The 23,070-nt window shown below is 34.4% G+C and overlaps 1 protein-coding gene across 3 annotated transcripts in view; it reads right to left on the reverse strand.

The window, feature by feature from the left end:
* The window catches only part of MTA3 (metastasis associated 1 family member 3), a 141,632-nt gene that overhangs the window by 71,050 nt on the left and 47,512 nt on the right, over positions 1-23,070 (reverse strand). For all 3 annotated transcript variants that reach the window (XR_004424823.1, XM_033124830.1, XM_033124829.1), the window contains exons 5-6: positions 10,366-10,429; positions 7,216-7,333 (exon numbers count right to left, since the gene is read on the reverse strand). Coding sequence is in view for 2 of the 3 variants with exons in the window: in XM_033124830.1 (XP_032980721.1) it covers positions 7,216-7,333; positions 10,366-10,429 (182 nt within the window). In the remaining variant the exon portion in view is untranslated. The remainder of the gene's footprint in view (positions 1-7,215; positions 7,334-10,365; positions 10,430-23,070) is intronic.

Here is a 23,070-nt window from a genome sequence, read left to right on the forward strand (position 1 = left end):
CCTATTGGCCTTTTCCTGGACAACTGGAAATACTCTTTGTTCTAAACACAATTTTCTTTGCACCAACCACCAGAATATTATACGCTGTTTATATGTTACAGTTAATGCACAAATACACAAAGATACCATATATCACCGTTTTTGTTTAATATTGTTCTGAAAGTTCTGACCAATGTATTAAATTATGAAATATGAATATAAAAAACTCAACAGTACTCTAAACAAAAAAAAAATGTTAAAAAAATCACATTCATTGTGGCAAAAGTATAAAACACTAAGAAATAAAATTGAAGGTTATGTTCGTAAAAAGAAATTACATGATGACTTGAGTATAAATAAAGAGCAAAGAAAATTTAAAATCTTAAGGATATAATCTTTCTACAAGTAACTCAATAGGTTAAATTTAACAAATTTAGTCTTGAAAGCCAATAAAATGATCCAAATATTAATCTCTACAAATCAAATATTATTATGAAAAGAATAGTAAGAGAAAGGATTGGCTAAACTGGATGGATTAAAATATATAGCAACAGCAATCAAACAATGATTTACTAGCACAAAAATCAACAGAATCAAAAGCACTAGATCAAAAATAACTTGCTTGAAAATTTAAGTATTACTATAATTATGTAAATATTAACTAACATTTATTCGGTGCTTACTACGCCCCAAGAACCCTTTGCAACAGGGTTTCTCAACCTCAGCACCATCGACATTTTGGGCCAAATCACGCCTGGCTGTGGGGCTGTCCTGTGGATTACAGGGATGTTGAAGTAGCATCCCAGGCCTCTACTCACCAGATGCCAGGAAGGAGCATCTCCCTGCCACCACCACCAGTGTGACAACCAAAAATGTCTACAGACATTGTCTAATGTCCCCCGTGGAACAAAATTGCCCCGGCTTGAGAATTAACTGTTTAGATAGTTACAGTCAATACTTGCTTACACTTCATTGTTATAGGCTGGTGTTTTTAATTTGGATAACATCCACCACATTGTTGAAAAGCACGTTCCATAAAATTACACACTAAAAACAATAGGGTTTATGAAAAAAATAGGACAAAACTTTGAAAACCTATGGAACTTGGTAACCAGAGCAGTCAAAAAAAAAAAAAGAAAAAAGTAATTATCATTAATAAAAATAGTAACACAGCTAAATCTCCACTGACATTTGTTTGCACCAAGCACAAAGGTCAGTCGATCTTTTATCTCCTTAAACCCTGGACTCATTCATGCTTCCTCCACTGAGACATAGGTCACTGTGCACCATTTCAACAAAATGAAAACTAGAATTCAGGGTGCAGGGTTTTTTGAACACTGGGGGAAATGTCTTCATAGCCCCCTCATCTGTAACCCCAAGCTTCCCCGTATAGCCTTAACATAGTACAAAGTGCCGCAGATTTTGAGGCCACTAAATCAGCCACTGCTTACACTAGAGGTAGACATTTCTGTAGAATTTCCATCTATTTTTCTTAAACTCTCTATCTGTGAGAATACTTGCTTCCCTGATAGCTGGAGCAAGTCTCAGATGAACCGACCCGACTTCCACTCTATACTCACATTTTCCTATTGACCAACCGCATATGAGCTAATTCAGGTTTAAAAAGCAAGTATTATAGCAGAAGAAATTATACTAATAGCTCTTTAACTCTCAAAAATAGAGACTTCCTGAAATTCCCAAACACTGACAAGAGTTATTTAATTATTAGTAGCAAACAGACAATGGTGACCAGGGGAGAAGCAACTGTAATAGCTAACAGTGGGCGTAGGGTGCTATGCTGAATAAATTACTTCATTCGATCATCGCATTATATATGTACATACATTATTATTTCCTTTTTAAAGAGGAAGAAATGGGAACCTAGAGGGGTTAAACCGTTTTCCCAAGGTTACTCAGCTAAAACATAGCACAGCCAGGTTTCATCCAAACCTGTGAATCCAGAGTCATTTTAATTTAATAATTTAATGTTACTATTATACTTTTAAGTTACAATTTTAATTTAATATGTAAATAGATTTCTTTCTTAAATTTTCAGTGTTACAATATAGTGAATTAATAATTCAAAACTTCACACATTATGATATCTTTTTCTGTGGAAAATTCCCTAGGTGCTTTATTCAAATTCAATAAGAGATTTAAAATCTCAAAGAAACCTTTAACTTCCTTTGCAAACTACATACTGATCTTTCCAGATCTCAAGAGCTCATTAGAGGGTGGGCAGTCATAAATGAATTTAAAAATTCTAAAGTCACAAAAAGATTTATTCGCTAGCAAGACAAATGCCATAACAATCTCTTAGAATTCATCCAGACACGTTCTCAAAGAAAGCAAGCCTTTAATATATTCTGGCATGGTGATGATGCTACCACCTACTCAGGATATTAACTCAAGTTCTGTATCCCATGCCAGTGCAAACTGGAGTCTGGCCACTGGTCAAAACGTACCCACTAGAGAGTATCAAAAGGGTTAATGAGCACAGCTGCAGCAAGTCCTAAACACCTGTTCTTGAATACGATGTTTTCTACTATTTAACTTCCCTGCAAACAGGTACTGGCTATGTACGCAGGGCAACGTCCGCGTTTTTCAAGTGCGGTGACACGGTTGGTATACCTACCTATCTGCAGTCCGACACCCTTCTCCCCAAAAAATGTATTAGTTAGAGAAAGGAAATGGGTTCTTTAAATCTTTCATCTAGTTGATTACCTGATGACAACTGAAAGGAAACACTGTGGATATGCTAAATGCTTTAAAAGCTGAAATGAAAGTCCAAAGTGACTTCTTCAATTATGATGAAAAATGTTTCTCTTTGTTAAAATGGAATACTTAAAAATAAAGCGAATAAATTCTAAACTTAAAAATATGCTTAACAAGTACTGCATAAAATCTATGTGGCTAAATCTATATTAAAAAACAAAAGACTCCCACAAGAACCCAAAATAGCCTTGAATAAAGGGAAAGACATCCCTTGTTTCTGGTTAAGATGTTTCAACATCATCGAAATGTCTGTTCTCCTTAGAATAATTTAAAAATCAACTGCAACTCCAATGAAAATAGGAAGGTTGGCTTTTTTTCCCCCTGGTGTTAGTCAAGCTGATAATAAAACTCGTTTGGAAAAATGAGATGGGGGCTAGCCTCACCAGGTATTAGCACATACTACAAAACCTCTATAATTAAAATTGAGTTACTAGAATAGGAACAGAAAAACAGACCAGGGAACAGAATAGAAACCTCAGAAACACACACTGCTCAACATTATAAAATGATCAATCACCTCCTCCCAAGGTAATATGTAACATTAATACAATTTCAATCAGAATCCTAATGAAATCTGGAAGGGAAGAAATTGACAAATTGATAATAACTTCGACAGTAAGAAGAAAAATCTATGAGATGGGAGCTCTCTGCTAAGAAATTTTAAAGAACAATGAGAAAAAACTTGCCCTACTTAAAACATGTAATAAAAGATAAAATGAACTTGATCTATCACACAATAAAACATTGCATAGAACATAATTTCATGGATCTCTGCAATATTTGTGTAACAAACAGTCTGGGAGAATATGCTAAATTAGTAACAGCAGTTAATAGTGGGTTAGAAGGGATGATCTCAGGGACTACTACTTTTATTTCTAGTATAACTGCATTATCTACTACGTTCCTATTATTTGCAATTAAGTAATTTTAAGATTTAAAAAATGGGAAGAAGTGAAGAATATAGTGGAGCCCCTTTGTCATGCTATATTACAAAGGGGCTTCATTATGAGCACTTTTAACTGTGCAAAGTTGACTTGGGAATTTCAACTATGGAATGAAAAGGCGGGCATTTATTTACCGTTTCCCCGAAAATAAGACCTGGCCGGACAATCAGCTCTAATACGTCTTTTGGAGCAAAAATTAATATAAGACCCAGTCTTATTTTACTATAAGACCGGGTATAATATAATATAATAATATAATATAATACCGGGTCTTATATAAGACCGGATCTTATGTTAATTTTTGCTCCAAAAGATGCAGTAGAGCTGATTGTCCAGATAGGTCTTATATTTGGGGAAACACAGTAAGAAGCATGGTGTAGTGAACAGCAACTTTCAACTTGTAATTCTCTGAATCCTAAGGTTCCCTAGGGCACTTCAAGAGATTCAATGGGGCCTTCTCACTCCACCTCACCCACAACAACCTGATTTTTCTTATATTACTTAAGGTCATGTTGTGTTATATTTCATTTAAAGAAAGGGTGCTAATTGGCTGCATAAAGTTTGTAAACCACTCAGAAGAAATATTATGTTAAAGGCAATTAATACTGTTAATGAACCGTAAGATCTATTATATTAGTGAATAGCTAGTCACATTTTCTAAATACAAAGAATGCCTTTGTCAGGTAACTGGCATAACTCCCTAAGTGCCGCAAGCTGTTAAGAATCCTTCCTCTTACCTAGAAGAACCTCAACTCCATTGTGAGAAGGATTACAGGATAAAATATGCATTTTATGGATTATTGTTTCATTAAAAATATATATATATATATTTTTTAATTCTAAGGTAGGTAGGTATGCTTCACAAATTACACCACTCTAGCCTTTTGCTCATCAGGGACAGATACTATATTTAAATAGTTTTTCAGATAAATGGCAACACGTGAGATTCTGTGATCTGACTTTTCTACCCACTGTTACTCGAAACATCTCAACTTCACTACTTGGTTCAGCATTTATCTTTACGTGAGCAATACACAAAAATTTCTAGACTTTCTATATGCCTACACTTACGCTCAGTGCTCAAGGGAGAACCACGCAATCAATGACTCAGGCAGTACAAAATCTTGAAAGTCAAATAATAAAATCAGCATAAAAATTACATGAAAGCAGGTCTGCATGGTTTCAAGAAGGTAGAGATCAGAGTCCAGGGAGGAGCTGTTTCACCCCTTTGGGCTGTCAGGGGATACAGGACTTGGGCCGGGCGCCAGTCACACATGAGACTAGGGGCGTTCCTGGCTTTTGGTTTGTGCAGATGGACTTACTGAACTATCTCACTAGGAGAATATACACCTGTCAAAAACTCACAGAACTGTACACAAAAAAGGATAAAATGTACGTACTACATATAAATTATACCTAAATTAAAACAAGGAAAAAAACACACCTGTAAATGACAACCTGGAAGACAATTTGGCATTTTGTATAAAATTTCAAACACACATGCCCTATGATACAGCAATTCCACGTTTAGGAACATACTTGCCAATTACATCCAGAGTACAAAATTACCCATTATACTATGGCAGTACTGTTTGTATAATTTAAAAATCAAGTGTGTTTTTAAAAATAATATTCAGTGGATGCTTAAGTACCGCGATATAAGCCTAACATCAAACATTAAGGACTATAAACATCCAAAATTATTTTTGGAAGACAAGTTGATTTGCACAGATCAGAATGTCAATAAATGCAATCTCTCAGCCTGTAATAAATTGATTTACTACTCACGGTCTGTTAAAAAAAAACTGTCCAAACACAGTTGAGCATAGACAGACAGAGCATTCTCGTCTCCAAGCTTAATCATTATTGACTGACCTTTCCTGGTACTTAAGTTCATGAAAATGCGGAAGTAGTCTGCAGCCTGGAATTATTCATAGCCAATCCCACTTACCCAACACTGACATGAATGTGTACTATGGTTCACAAACTCTATCCTGAGTATCTATTGATTTAACTTTTCTGCATACATTTTCTAGAAGTAAGGCAAGGTAGAGAGAAGAACCTATGGAAGAATTTGTATGCTTTAGCAATCAGAGGGCAGAAACAAAAGTGGAGGAGGCCTTTCTGTGAATAATGCAAACCATAAAGGCCTTAAAGGAAAAAAACAATTAAATTCTGTATGATAAAAAAATAAAATATATCTAAATTTGAAACCACTATTAAAATTTTTAAAAAATCAAATAATAAACTGGGGTATTGTATACTTGTAGACAAAAGGCAAATACTTTTGTATCTGTTCACCTTTAATATTCAAAGAACTTTTGCCAATACATGAAAAGATAAATAACCCAGTAGAAAATGCGCAAGAAATTTACAGAAGAGCTAAAAATAACTAAGGTAGCATAATTTCAACTTTAAAAACTAAAAAAAGAAAAAAAAGAACACAATGAGATATAAAAATGTAGGGTGGAGATGGAGGAGGAAAAAAAATCCCTAATAATCAGTGTTGGTGAAGATATCTGGTTCTTTCATTCATAACTTAATATAGTCTTTTTGAATGGCAAAGAAGCATTTTCAGTATCTAAAATTTCATTTCCAAGAAGTTATGCTAGAAAAGTATTTACACTGTGTAATATATGTATAGATTTTCCAGTAGCATCATTTGTAATAACAAAAAATGCAAACACCTAAAAGTCTATCAGTGGGAATGGAAATGGAAATTACGACACATCTATGCAGATATAAGAACTGTACAGTCACTAAAAAGAAGAGTCACTCTATTCATGGGTAAAGATGCTAAAGATATACCGTTAACTGAAAAGAAGCAGTTGCAGAATAGCATGTGCAACCAGCCACTGCATAGGAACCATTCCTGGAGGGAATATAAGCCAAAATGTGAACAAAACAAACATACTCTATACAATCATAGTAATTAAATACGGGTTTGGAATGAAGGAAAGGGGATTGCATCCATTTCCTACGTTATACATTTCCTTATTTTGTGTTTTATTTTTTAATAGTACGAATATTTTACTTTTGAAATCAGAAAATAAAGGTTTTGAGTGTACATTTACTATAATAGGAAAAAATAAATTATGTCTTGCTAGGAAGATGTTTTTAAAATGCAAAGCATTGCATCTCTCTAGTACATAAAGTACCCAGATCAGCCAAAACCCCCACCAAAATGTAACTGTTCTCTAGATTTCATGGCCTGTCAGATAGATGGCTTACAGGCACTGAGGATCACACTGAAACACAAGTTCTAGAACATTAACATTAATCTTAAAGTTGTATTCAAAAGAAAAACACAGCCAGAAAACTAATAAAAATGTGAAACTGAAAATGAATAATTAATGACATTATTCCCTTGATATTTTTTGCATTTCTAAAATTGGAAGAACTCATAACTTTTAAACTTTAGCCTAAAAGTTGTTTCTCCCATATGAGGAAAAGAATATTTGATTTTCAAGATATAGTGTATGTTTTCATAGGACTTGAAACCCAAAGAAAAACATACCTTCTAAGAGCATTTCTGGAATGTCTGCTTGATATCTAGGTCCCACTCTGATTTCACCTTTGTCAGCTAATAGTGTTTTCACTGAGGGGTCATAGACCAACGAGTAGAAAAAGGTATCCTGGGGGAGAAAAAAAACAAAAGACAGAAAATACCTAGGTAAACTTTTTATAAAGCAATAAATCTAATGTCACAATAATGAAACCATAAAACTTCAGAGTGTATAAAATTTCACTTTAGTGAATAAATTCATAAATCTTTAAGGAGAGCATGATGCTACTGTCATCATGTAAAACAGTGTAATATTAAAGCAGGCCAAAACAAAGAGTTTACAATAAAAGTACGGTATAAAGATTTATTTGATTTAGTCTGAAAGAAAAGCCTGCTCTAAAACAGGGTTTTGAAAAGCTAGCAAAGTTAAGCCCTAAGCCAAAGGTAAGACACCTAAAATCAAGTCATCGTTTAACCCTCTAAAGCCTACACTACACAGTATAGCTGTCTTTGTAGATACCCAGCACTCTTACTTTTGGAGTGCCCATCCCACGTTCTATCAAACTATTAAAACACATACTTCCATATTAAATAAACCATAGAAGACTGAGCTTATATGCAGTTTACTAATTAAAATGTCACAGTGTACACAATTAAACATCTATTAATTATAATTCTGCAGCTCTCCTTTAAATTCTGAAGCATTCATAGGTATATAAACATCACTACACATACCCCCAGCACACCTACTGTGGGTCCCTTGAAACACAAAAAGGCCCTAGTTTCTGAGCCTAATGGATAAAATGACACGGCCACCTGTCTTTTGCTGAATTCTGCATAGCCAATGGAGGTCATCTGAACATAAAGTCTTGTCCCTGCTTCGCACTATGATTCTGAGGGTCACTTACTGCACTACTCTGTATTATATCCCGGAAGGACCTATCCTTACCATCAGCACTTTACCAAGACCCAACCAAGCAAACTGCAAATAAGAGAAAATCTGTCAGATTATAAAGCTTTCTTTCTCCTTTCAAGGTCTTCCAGAGTATGACAATCGGAAAGGAGAAAACCAGACGACGAGATACCATCCACTGAGCAATTCTGCACTGTGTTTTAATCATGGGTCACTGACAGGAGAAAAGATTAAACAGTAAAACTGTTCAAAAAGTCACACCAATATGTGACAACTTATGAATGTGAAAAAATGCTAAGAAAAAAAATACATAAATCAACCTGCTTAGTAGTTTGATGGGATGGGGGGGAGCAGTATGTAATCAGAGTTGTTTCTTTGTTTGTATAAGACAGGAGCAACAAAGATTGTTACTAGGTAACTAAAGCTACTGCCACTGGCTCACCATCAGCTTTACAAGTAGAGATATTTCAGGTCACTTTTAGTCGTAAAATGTTTAATAGAGTATTCCATAAAAACAAGGTTTGGCCCTACTTTACTGTAAAATGAAATGAAATGATTATTTAGGGCCAACATAAGTTGCTCAGACTCTAGATTTATATGTACTGATATGTGCATATGTTCAAAATATGTTTAGTTAAAATAGAAGTTGTAAAAAAGGAAGAAGAAAGCGTTTTAAGAGTTGTTTAATCAGTCAATTTCAACAACACAGAGAATTACGAAGTAAAAAACAATGATTAGAAAGCTGCCCTTTGAGTGTTACCATCTTCAAATATGCCAAACTCAGTATTTTAATATGACTAAAAAAAACTTCCCAAGGGTCAGTCTTATAATGGATAAAGTAGCAAATATACATCACAAAACTGTATTTCAAATTCAATATACAGTCCTTAGCATATACAAATGTAAGTAGATTTTTCCTAAACTGCTTCCGCTGTTAAAAAAACAAAAAAACAAAACAAAAATCCTTAAATACACTGCCAAAGGTCAGTTCCTAGCCCAAAGATTGATAAAGGACTAACTAGTGGGGGGGGGGGGGAGGGGGAGTGTAGAAAAAAATTCCTAAAGACTTTTGCAAATTTTCATTTAATATAGTTCTTAGCATATACAAATTAAATTAGCATGTATAAATTAAATTAGCATATATAAATTAAAAGGCAAAAATTACCACTTAAAATAAATTTGTTCTCGATAGCCAAAAACACCAATAAAATACACTGAAACATACTGAATGTTTCCTCCTTTTATTTGTTTTTGGGAACTAATGCTAATTTCTGAGCATTATTATCCGTATTATTATCGACCATTCTGTTGGACAGACTGATGACAAACCCTACTGCCTTCTTTTCTAAATTTCACATATAACTTATAACTTCATAAGTTATAAAGACTGTTAGCCTTTTTCTGCCTTGAATATTTATTTACTTTTAGTTTATTAGTTTCTGATGTATAGTAGTTCTATGCATTTTTATCTATCTTTTTGGTTATGGTTTTTCATTTGAGATAAGAGGGTCATATTTGAGTATGATAAAAAGTGCCCCTTTAATTCTTTTTCAAAAATACATATATATAATAAAGATTTGGGGAAAACAAAAACACTATGAAACTATAAAGGTTAAATACTGAAACATCATCAACAGTAAAATATTTTTCCCATAATACAAATGCGAATACGTCACATAAAACTGCATAACGAGGAATATTCTGTTTATAAGAAGTTCCTCCCTTCACTGAAGCACTTGTTAAAAATGTTAAAAAGTTTCTTGCTGAAATTTATAGAAAGAAGTAGTTTTAGTTGACAAAATTTATTAAGGTTCGAGACAAGAAAGCAGACCTCCAATGGTAAAATCTCATGTGGAAAGAATCTAAAAGAAAACTATTTACTAAAAAAACAAAACGGTAAAAGCAAAACAAAAAACCAGGGAGCACCAAGTACAGAAAAGTCACTTTTTCATAAAGCCAAAAATGTTTCTTCCACTACAAGCTAAATCATGTGCTATACTTTATAAAGCCTCTCATTACCAACTGAAAAAAGAGACAGACAGACACACAAGACACAGGAGTTTTTGACAACTCTCATTTCAGCTAACCAAAAACAATCAAATTACCCAAATGCATTCTAGTCATTACACTTTTACTATAATACTGCTATTGTGGTGCAATAATTTGGTACAAGTAATAAATTCAAAGGTATGGGCTTCATGTGAAACAAAGGGGAAGAAACACACAAAACAAGTATAATTGTGAATTACCTCTTTATCAAGATATGACAATACTGACTCTGTCTCATTCAGAAGGGCAACACTGCATTTCCCCCTGTTGAAAGAGGGAAAAAGTGAAAAAATAAATGTAACAAAGGCTACTTCACCTTCACAGTGATGATACATACAAAGTAAGGAATATTCAAAACGAACAGTTGGTATTAAGAAACCACCTGGCAGTTAGGAATATATATACATACATATACATATACATATATATATATATGTATATGTATATGTATGTATATATATGTATATACTTAGACTGGCTTTACAATCCTGGTGTTGCCTAACCTAAAACAAAAGACTGTTTTGTAGACATTTATTTGGAGGCTAATCCGTGGAAGAAATTGTATTAGGCAGTAAACCCTTATAACATAAAACATTTTATAGGCATTTCCTAATTATTCAAGGAAAAAAAAGAAGAGTACAACGAAACCTAGATTTGCCTAAAATAAATGTTCAGATTTTTAAAGTAGTCACTGCATATGAGAACCAAAAACAATACACATTCATATCAGGATTAACTAACTTACCTTTATTGAAATCATTCTAAAGACTAGTTAAAATTTAAACACAAGGAAATTCTACAGAGCAAGGGGCAAAATAAAGATCTACAGGCTCACAGACCTTGAAGTCTGATGGCATTTACCTTTGATCCTAAGCCCTAGGTGTGAGTTTGGAAATGAATGTCTATTTAGAAAAAAAAAGGCTTGTCTAGACTTAAGAAAAATTAAGGTTATCCAAGTAGAGGCACTTATGACAAGCACTTTTAAAATTATCCTCACTAGCTTGAAGAATTCAATATAGCTACAAATTTGACAAGAGAATTTCGATAGACTATTCAAGTTATAGATATTGGTCAGGGCTCACAAAGTATTTTCTAAATGTCATAATGTCATTTGATTTTTCTAAACAAAAGTCACTTCTTGCTCCCCACAAAATAACAAGCAAAAACAACCACATCACATATACATTACATAGGAAGCTAGAAGAGTTGCTGTTGGATTATGAGAATGAAAAACACTTCAAAGAAAAAATTACCTAAAATAAAATGCTCAATAGGTTTTTTAAAAAATTAGTTCTCTAACATTTTGCAATATTATTAATATATTCCTTAAATTAAAAAAGAATTTCTTCTCATAAAAACATCTTTTTCTGGTAATCATTTTAGGTTAACATCACTTCAAAAGATTTCTCCGATAGCCTGTGTGGTATTTTCATATTATCCTATCAAATCTCTATTCTGGTTACCAAGAGTTACAAAGGTTTCGTTTTGCTAATATATTTTATTCATGCATGTTACTGAAGCAGAAAACTTAACATTATTACTTCAGCACACATAACAACACTCAAAAGTCAACAATTACCTGACATGCTCTTACATACCGTGTTTCCCAGAAAATAACACCTGGCCAGACAATCAGCTCTAATGCGTCTTTTGGAGCAAAAATTAACATAAGACCCAATCTTATTTTACTATAAGACCCGGTCTTACTTGTAAGACCGGGTATAACATAACATAACAATACATAGTATATAATACCGGGTCTTACATTAATTTTTGCTCCAAAAGACGCATTAGATCTGACTGTCCCGGCTCAGTCTTATTTTCGGGGAAACACGGAAGGACAGAATTACAAGCAGGGAAATGGCTCTGTTGCTGTTAGCATATCTACAACTGCCACAGAACTTCTGTGACCTGTGAATATGTGCTCACACATGCAGCATGCTTAAGTACTAAATGGGGCTTTCAAAATTGCATACCACTGATTTTTCTTTGCTTCAATAAAAGCTGACAAAGCAGTATTTCTAACATTTAATACTGAATTACTGAGAAGAACCAAAAAAAATTTTTTTAAGTTCTCAAAAGTTGAGTCTTTTTCAATGGGAGGAGCAAAAGAAGCTACATGTTATTTTAATAGATACCATTTTAATAGCTACTTGAATTTTAAGGGTTAACAGACACTGAAAATTCTTATAAACACTATAGTATACCTAAAGTCTCCGCCATACTGTCTGAAATGACAAGAGGATTTAAACTGAATCATTAAACCATTATTTTCATAATTATATTAGGAGATAAGAAAACACTGATTATATTGCATTAGAGTCACATGATTAAAAAAAAAATCAACAGGATACCCCAGCCAATCTAAAATATAAATTATTTGGGGGAATGGAGTTTTTATGCAAAGATGAAAGGATAATAGGTGATTTTAGTTTTTAAATTCTCTTTACTATATAACTATATTGTACTTTTTCCCCAAATTAAAAATGAAAATCCAACACTTGAAATTTTTATGTACATATATTAACAGCTAACAAAGCAAGAGGTTGAGTCAGAATTATTTTATGAAGTAAATATGAATATGTAATTAACACATGTACTACATGCCAAGAGTTGTTGATAAAAGTAGTTTAAAAACAGATTTAAAGTGCTGGCTTCCTTTATGCCAAATAAATGTTGGCTCACAGATAAACACATGATAAATTTTAAACTAAACCCAAACTAAGGGAACCATTATTAAACTCTGAATATAGATAATCCGATTGATTTATGCTGAATCTCAAGCAAGGATCCTAATTGTTCTCTTACACAACATAATTTTTATGGAATAAAGATACCCAAACATGATGTTATAAAACATTTCAAAGAACATAACAAAGAAAGATCGCTCCAGGCTCTTATAAGTATTCATTCTGCTTTTATACAGGGAACCACACAACAGCAAAGAATTTCTATAGAGATAACATACTTTCCCACAGATCATTCAAAAAGTTCTTAAAAATAGACTGCTTCAGAAGACCGTGCTGGATGCTGGGGAAGAGTGACAGTAAATAAATAATCACTGAACAACATGGTCCCATGTTTAATGGCAGGTGCTGATCAGCCTATTATTTGCTTAAGAGGATGTCCAGTATAATCCCGTAGACTCAAAAATCATATGTAAAAGTATACATACAAGTTACATATTTCTTTTATCTAAAGATAGTACCAATTTGTGTAAGTGAAAAAAAGAGAAAGTTTACATTAGCCTCCATCTCCACACTTCCTGAAGAGTTTCCTTCAGTTTCATATAACTGCAGCTTGTAAAATGGGTCAGGACCACCATCCCTGGAAAATTGCAAATTTCTTAGTGCCACATCAGACTCACTGAATCCAAGTATCTTGGGGACAAAGGAATGTACATGGTTAACAAGCATCACCACGTGATCCTTAGGCACACTGAACTTGATACCAGTACAGATGCAAAGTCTGACTTTAAACTGTCCTTCTCCAACCAGAGTCATTATTTCTTCATCAAAAAAGGCATTTTTCTTATTGGCCTTATGGGTCTTATATCTGTTCTAGATTCTGAAGATTTTTTCATGTAAAAAACCATGCTAGGTTCTGTGGTTGGAAATTCACCAAACCAGTTTTATACAGCATTTCATCCAGTGAATACAATGCACAACCAAATCAAAAAGTAATCAAGTTCAAAGATGCAAAAGGCTTTTAGAAAATCACATCTCTGAACAGCAACATTGTAAGATAGGGCAAAAGGAAAGATTCAAAATTCTGAAGGAAATAATTTCTAAACCAGATTTATTTGCCTAAACAAATCTCCAGCCAACTGTGAAAAACATACATTTTCAGATAACCAAGGACTAAAAAATTTTTACATTTTAGATGACTGATCAAAAAGGAAAGTCAAAATAATCATTATACTCCAAGGAAAACAAAAGGTTGTATGAGAAAGAATATGTGAGGGAATATTTACATGTTCATAAAACATAAAGACTGATTAAGTTAAACAAAAGTTGTGATATACTGGAAACACAAGAGAAAATAAAGAGAGAATTCTAAAGTTGAAAAATTAAGAGTAGCAGCATAAGAGTGTACACATCGAGAAGCCACTGTCCGAGAAATTGAAAACTACTACCGAGGGTGGTGAACACACAGTGTGATTTATGGATGATGTGATACAGAATTGCACACCTGAAATCTATGTAATTTTACTAACAATTGTCACCCCAATAAATTAAAAAAAAAAAAAAGAAAGAAAAAGAAAACTACTACCGAGGGGAAACCAGTCGTACGATTGCTCAGTATTATTATACAGCTATATACATATTTTTTACTTTAAAAAAATAAAATTTAAAGTAAAAGGGAGATCCTAATTAGATGAAGTGCATACATTTGTATGAATACTATATATACTAAGGGAGCAAGGATTATTTACAATGACTGTCAGGTTTCCTCAACCCTGGCAGCACTGACATTTGGAGCCAGATAATTTCTGGTTGTGGAGCCCGTCCTGGACGCGCATGACGTTTAGTACCATCCCCCACACCTAGGTGTGACTACCAAAACTGTCCAGACTGTGCCAAATGTCCTGCAGGAGACAAAAATGAACCTGGTTAAGGGGCATTCAGAGTTGTTGAACTATACATTAGAGAATTGTTGAACTACAGTTTTCTTAACTATATCTTAGTAATAAACATTTAAGGACTGCCTATGTAATAAAAAGAATATAATTTTATGGATATTTGGATGATAAAAAGGAGGACAAAGTGAAAGGTTTCTGGGAACCTTTAAATATTTCTATTCAAAGATATGTTTTCTGTTGTTAATATTGTTTTAACAGATGTTAAGAGATAAAAATTAAAAGACAAGCAAAAAAACTGTAGTATCTGTTTCAGTAGATAAGGTGGAGAGGAATGAAAAGCCAAGAAAAGAAGTTTGGGCTTAATGTGGATTTTGTGAAGAAAAATGACAAGCAGTGTTTTGGAAAGATCGTTCTGTCTGGCATGTGGAGGCTACCAAAGGAACAAGACTTTAATCCATGATTCTGGAGATTTGATAAATATGAAAGAAACTGTCAAAGAGTAATTCAGGGGGCAAAACAAATCCTTTTCTTGGTGCCACTTTTCCCTTTTATAGCTAGGAGGAAGTGAAATGTACAAAAGGCACTAGGTTATTAGGAAGTTCCTATTCTCCAGAACAGGATGACAAATTGTTTTGACTACCAGGAAAATCTCAGGCCTTTCCACAACCGTGTGGAACACCAGTATTCAGAACAGTGTGTAGGATATACTTTCATCTAACCCAGTTCTTTCTGCATTGTGATTTTGACTGGAGAAGAAAACATTTCATCCCATAGGAACTAAATCGATGATTTCAAAGGAAAAGTCATACAGTATAAACAAAACATGAAAGAAAAAGTGTGGTTAACATGTAGACTTTAAAATGTTAAATTGTAATATGATTTTTCTCCACTTACTGTTATTTTCCCTCTAGTTCTCCTACTAGCAATCCTATGAACCTAAGCACACTAGGTAATTAACTGCCTTATGTAAAATTCATTTAAGTAGCACTGTTTATAGTCATCAATAGTGCTCTTTAGGCTAATTCAAATTTTGATTACAAACACCAAGAAAATTGCAAAAATCTAACAACTTAAAAGAAAAACATCAGTATAATAAAATGTGAGGAAGAAAACTGCCTTTATTAAAAAAATTTTTTAAAGATTCAATTCCAAGTAAGTTTCTTTAACATTATTAGCCAACTGAAGAGAGACTACTAATTCAAGTGGAGTTCTAATTTATTACATGTATGCTTAAAAGTTAGCATTACTACCTAATTTTCAATAAACATAAGTCTTCTCTGAAGATAACAAAAAAAGTCTCAACAGACATATCATAAATTAAATGTACAAATTACAAATCCTTTCAGGTGTATCTCCCTGCTTTGACTAATACAGAAATATGAAGAAAGAAATACAAAATTCAGAAAGCATAATTAGGATATTTTCATTTATTTTACTTGGTATAATTTATTTTGTACATATCCTCACAATGACACATGTGTAAAAGGACCTATGTACAAGTTTATTTTTGCAGTATTATTTTTCACAGCAAAAGACTAAAATGAAACAAATATCTATCTATTAGGATTAAATAAATTAGAAATATAAAACAGCCACAGAAAAGAATGAGGCAGATCTTTATTATCTGATACAGAGCTAGGCCCAAGATATTTCATTTTAAAAGTACAACATAAAAGCATCTTAATTTATAATTTACTCCACAATTTACTTACAGACACAAACACATACACATCTCATTGCTTCTATGTACATAAAACGTTATATAGTTTATACTAAGTAGTATGTATATAGTTTCCAGAAGTATCCATAGCATTAAGAAGAAACAACAGACCCAAAATGGAGTCACTTGTGATAAACTCCACCAAGGCTTACTACCTAATCTAACTGCAGTGTCAGTCTCTTCCAGGAGAATTTTAAACCAATTGTCTGGAATTTCCAGATCAACACTAAAAAGGTAATCTGCCTAATAAAACCCCCAGACTTAAGGCAGATAAGGTAACCTTGCCTGAAACAACCTCCGTGTCCCAACCTCCTTCTGCCTCTAAAAACCTTCCATTTTGTACAGCCCCTCAGAGCTCCCTTCTATTTGCTAGATGGTGCCCAATTCATGAACCATTTAATAAAGCCAACTAGATCTTCAAATTTACTCAGTTGAATTTTTGTTCTTTAAAAATAAGATTCTAGAAAGTTAATGGGCTGGGGGACTGTACAGGAGTAAGGCATTTTATTGTGTAACCCTTATTTTTATTTCTGATCCATGTCAATATATTACATATCCCCCCAAAAAAATGTTTAAAAAAGGGGGTTGAGGGGAGAACCAGTGTTCTTTGATCCTGACAACAAAAAGGACTCTACTTCCCACTGATTTTGGACCCCAGGTTACTCCAAGCCTTCATCCAAACCAGGCATACCATCCCCCAACCACAGTAATTCACAAAAAATTCACTATGGCAATCTAGTCCCATCAACTCCCATCTACTAACTACAGTTTTGCAGTCTTTGGAACATTTTTTGATTAAAACAAAACAAAACCTCTGCTTATAGACAGGCATTCTCTGTTAATTTATTAGTTTCTGATATGTATGACCATCTAAAGAAGAAAAGGTCTACCTTCAAATATTAATTGTTCTAGGTAAAATGTGAACCAAATTTTTTCAAATTACAGCTTTTGAAAATGGATAGCAATGTTTTTTCAATACTGAATAACTTACGAGAGTTACAATAAATTTCCCAAACAGTTTAATAAGTCCATTTCACAAAGAGACAAATGCCAATATTGTAAGGTACTTTTGTTCAGTGACCTAACTGAAAGAAGTTTAACAGCATTCCAATAGCAAGGAGGAAAGATAATACTTTTTCAGTTTCAACAGAATAATAATGAATCAAATGACGGGCAAAGCCCATGTGTTTATCTCCTCTCGTCTAAGATTCCTTTAAGTGATAGCAAGAGAATTAGAAATAAAAGAACTTAAAATCACTATAAAGTGGGGGCCATCAGTATATGAAAGAGTTCAGAAAATTCTGGAAGACAAAGGCAGATAAGAGAGACTGCGCAGTGCAAACCAAAGTTCAAGAAAAGCATTTCATCAACAAGGAAACACTGAGATAAAGAACGAGGAACAAGTGTCCACTATATACGTTATTATTAAACATGGCACTGGTGGTTTTAGCTAATACAATCAAACGAGAAAATAATTTTTAAAAAAAGCCGAAAATATGCACAGAGAGAGCTGATGCTAGGGAAAAAATGGAACCGATTTATTGAGCAGAGCCCTAAAGAAGCTCCAGGAAGAACGGGACCTGGAAAAGCAAGCTCCACATTCTAACAGACAGCCTACCAGCAAAGTCCAGCCACATAAAGGGGGCTCCTGGTCAGCCTTGCCATTATTCCCTTGATTTTAAATAAGAACAGACTGCTATGAATCATCTAATATTTAAGGAAAGACTACAGCACAAGAGATAAATACCCAAAAAAAATCAAAGATCAAAAACAGAACCTGGAGGCAACAGGTGGTTTAAGCAATAAAACTTTAAAAATGCCAATTATAATTATTAAAAAGATTTGTGAAGATACCGCATTCATAGCAAAAATAGGATGCACTGAAAATAACATTCAGGAGACAAAAAAGAGCTTCCGAAATTTTTAAATATGATAGGCAAAATTAAAATATAATGAGATGGGCTGAAATATAAAAGTCAAAGATTTAGCTCAGAACAAAAACCAGAAAATATAAGACAGTAGACAAAGACAATCGAGGAAATGTAACATAGAAGCAATAGAAGTACATGAAAGAGAGGGGGAAAAACCATGAAAGAAATATTAGGGGAAAAAATTCCCCGCAATAAAGGAGGACAGGTATCCAAAATTGTCTACCAAATATCCTCGCGACTGAGGCATCACTTAAATTTCAGGATACAATGGGTAAGAGAATTTTAAGAAAATTTAAGAGAGGAGGAAAAAAACAGGTAATATACAAAGTAGGGAGAATCTATGTGGGATAAATCTCAAGAAATCCTTGCCTATTCCAAGACAGTGGCACTTGGATTAGTTTTTGAGTGAGTCCTCCTTCTTCAACTATCCTCCCCTCCTTCTACTGTTCCATCATTCATTTTCCAACCGTATTTCTCACATATTTAAAAAGAAACCAACCAACCTAGCAAAAGCAAAGGTGACAGCAGTGACGCAGAATAAGCACTACTTAACAAGACAGGAAGCTACACACAAGTAATGTAGCTCCCCTTCCATTTCAAGTAAATTCCAAAATCCAACAAATACACCTAAGATTAGAAAAGAAAGTACATTAATCACATACTAAAATTGTTAGTGCTACTGGGTGGAAGAATTATGGGGGGGCCGCACTAAGAGAGGGAGGGGCCGGGTGTCTTTTTCTGTATTTTCCACATTTCAACAATAAATTGTAATTCTTTCATTATCAGAAAATAAATAAGAGCTTATTTTTAAATTTTAATATGCAGTAATAATAAGAGAATGGTAAAACAGCATATTCATAACATACTGTGGTGGAAAATAATATAAACTGACAGAATAATTCTTGAAGGAAATTTACCATTTTGCAACAAAAACATTTGAAAAACGTACACTTAAATTAGAAACAGGTCTGCTATCAAATGGTAATAGTTCATGTTACTACTTTACTACTACTGGGGAAGGGAATATAAAGAGGAGGTTAGGTTTCAGTCGATTTCCATCTATTCTGTTTTCATCATGACCAGCCATGTTGTCAGGCAAGAAAGGGGATAAAAATGAACACAAAATGGCATTTTCCTTCTCTAATATCCAAATTTTAAATTATCACTTTCCCCCATTATATGTCTAATGTGTTTTCATTTCAGAAACGTCAGAAATATAGAAAAGCATCAAGATGAAGGTTACTTGCATTTTCTGATATTAAAATAATTTTGAAATCTATCAAATATCAAGTTCCTATCTACATTTGTGATAGACATATGTTTTTATTTAATGAAAATCATCTCCCTTATTCACAAAGTGAAAATCATTAACTAAAAAAATAAAACAAACAATTCTGCAGTAAAAGCATTGGTATATATACTTCTACAAAGTTGCACAAGAACTTGTTAGATAAAATCCAAAAAGGAGAGCTGGTGGGTCAAGGATGTGTACACATTACAATCGGACTTTTCTGATTCTAACACCAGACAGAATCCAGAAGAGCTGCCTATTTTCCTACCCTCATCAACACTGGCTATTATGATAAGAACTATAGTATTCTACCCTTCAAATAACTCTTGTTGGCTAGAAACCTTTTCTATTTTTTTCCTTTCTCGTGGTTTCTATAATATTTACTGCTCACAAAATTATTTTGTTTCGTGACAATACGTACACAAAAAAGGGTTTGCTATCCTGAGCCTCGCCCTCCAGGTAAAAGCTTGATTTTCACTCTAAGTAAGTCGCTCTCTCCCTGAGAGTCCTGAGCAACCTGTGATTCCAAATATCCAATCTTTTAATTCTCATAAAGGCACACACTCTAAAATTTCATTTCAGGTCAGTAGTAATGGAGACGACATTATTCTATTATCTGTTGATGACTTTTATTTCCTTAAAGAACAAAAATAAAATGAAATGCAAACTATGCAAGCTTCAAGTTCTGACTGGCTACTGTTCACTGCTGCACAGTGGGTGGGGGAAGGTAAAAAAGATACCAACATTCAAGGATCTTGAACTCTATAAAGTCAATGTCTGACTAGAACAATCTAGACAAATTATGTATAAGCCCCAAGATTTGTATCAGCTAAGATACTTTTCCAACTAAATTAAGGAAGCTCCTCATTTTGGAAGTAAGGAGACCATTTTAGAAGCAGCACGGCATCACTTAAACAATACAAGTTCACACTACAAACTGTGGTTATAGCCAGTTTTTGGTAGAGCAATAAAGATGATTATAATGATGTTTGTATTCTGGAATCCTAATCTAAAACTGTTTGAAAGGAAAAGAATCTAAGGTTTTCTATGAAGCACCTGCCATTAACAGACTGCTTGAACACCATGTGCACCTATGTCTTTAAGAACCTATCGTACCACTGACATCAAATTTAGGTTCTGGAATGGCTTCTCTGGCATTTTCAAAAGTATATTCAAGGTTAAACAATGAAGTAGACAGGATCCTCACCAGTGATGCTTTGAACAAGGGCCAGGTCGAGCAGCATGGACGTAATAGTTTCTCTGTCACCACTCACTCCTCATACCCGGAGAACAAACCATCAGTCCAAGAGCCCTTCCTTACTGTAGGGTAACTCTAAGCCAATTATCGACAGGTACCTAAGGAAAAGCTTTTAAGACACACTGAAGCATAAGTTCAAAGGCTGTGCTCCAGATCCCAAGGTTGGCCAGCAGGAAATGATTGGCTCTTTTTAAATATGACTAACTAGCTGCACCAGAGGCTGGGAAGAGGAATCACTCATCACACAAAACAATGTAGTAATTAGCAGCTTTTAAAAAACCAGGCTTTGTGTGTTCCAGATGTGGAAACACTGACAACGGATCATATAAAATACACATCCATAAACTCAGGCACCCAATCAAGTAGGTGCCTCCCAGTTGCTACCATACAGTTAGTATTGTAACATCTTTCAGTATAACATTACAGTTTATCTGCTTAACTCAGATAATTTTAATTCAGTTCTGCACATTTGACTTGAGCATCTAAACCGGAAAATTAAGTGAAAAAACAGAAAATCAAAGAGCCTATGTTTTCCACAAGTTAGCTTTATTTCTGTCTCTGATACTTTTTTAATACGTACAGTGATATACACACCATAATATTGTGTGTCTGCAGCAAGTTAGTCTGAGTTCGATTTCTGAATCTGCCATGTAAAAGCTATGAGTCTGACAAGTTACTTAACCTTTCTGTGCTTCAGTCTCCTCATCTGTAAAATGCAGGTTATAAGAGGACCTACTTCATAAAGTTATTGTGAGAATTAAGTGAGATACATGTAAAGCAACCGAATAGCACCTATCATAAAGGTTAATAAATTTCAGAATTTTTAAAGGCTGAGTTCAATAAACATGGGCCATATTTAAGACTGAATGCAGTATTATATTTACAAGGTATGACCAAAAGATACGGTGAACGCTTAAATAAAAATAATTTATTACAGTAAAAGACACATTGCCATTAATCCCCCTCAAAATACTCCCTCTTGCTTCGAACACACGTATCCCATCGTTCTTGCCACTTTTGGAAGCAGTTCTGGAAGTCCTCTCTCGTGACTGTCTTTAGTTGCCATGTTGTGGCTGCCTCGATGTCCTGAATAGATTCAAAACGTTTACCTTTCATGGTCATTTTGACTTTGGGGAAGACCCAGAAGTCGCACGGTGCCAGATCTGGTAAATAAGTTGGATGCGGACACACGGCAATGTTTTTATTTGACACCAGAAGCCATGTGTGAGCGTTGTCATGATAGAGGAAGAAGTAAAGACACTCACAAAAGAGGACTTCCAGAACTGCTTCAGAAAGTGGCAAGAACGATGGGACAAGTGTGTTCGAAGCAAGGGAGAGTATTTTGAGGGGGATTAATGGCAATGTGTCTTCACTGTAATAAATTTTTTTAAATTTACAAACATTCACCGTATCTTTTGCTCACACCCCGTAGCACACAACAAGTCCAGCCGCTGGCACAACGACCACTTTTACGATGCCTCACAGTGCACGCAGCATATGACCTATTACTTATGACCTAAGGCGCTGTGCATGAAGCATGCGCTCTCCCCCCACCAAAAATGCTCCAACGGCATTCTCACTACTCAAGTCCTATCTGTCTCACAAACAAGAAGTGAATCACTAACTCTACCCAGAACTGTCCCAGCCCTGTTCACTCTCTCTTACAATGCAATCAGAAGAAACAGAGTTGCTTGCCGACACTTTGAGAAACTCACACTCATAGTATCCGTTGAGTGTTAGAGCTCACAAACTGCAAAGGACCACAGGAATGCCTCAGTTAGGTTTTCTCCTATGTTCCACATAGGACAAGGAAATTCTGGGCACTTGATAATGTCCCTGAGAATAAAAAGCCAGTATTCACCAAATTACCCCTCTTTGCTGCCAAAGAACAATGGGGCTTCAGTAATTTTCTCCTGTTACAGCAGAAATAGATAGGGCATGACTTCAACATTAGCAAAATGTCAAAAATCACTCCAGCGTGCCCTTGTTCTACATCAGCATGAGGGCTGCTCAGCAGGGCTCCATGCTTTGGCCAGAGGCTGCCCCTAACCCCATTCAGCTGTTTAAAAATGGGAGCCACAGATGCGACAGTGTGGCTCTGTACTTCTCCCTCTCCAAAAAAA

The sequence above is a fragment of the Rhinolophus ferrumequinum genome, chromosome 13 (genome assembly GCF_004115265.2).
Source record: "Rhinolophus ferrumequinum isolate MPI-CBG mRhiFer1 chromosome 13, mRhiFer1_v1.p, whole genome shotgun sequence".
NCBI lineage: Eukaryota > Metazoa > Chordata > Mammalia > Chiroptera > Rhinolophidae > Rhinolophus > Rhinolophus ferrumequinum.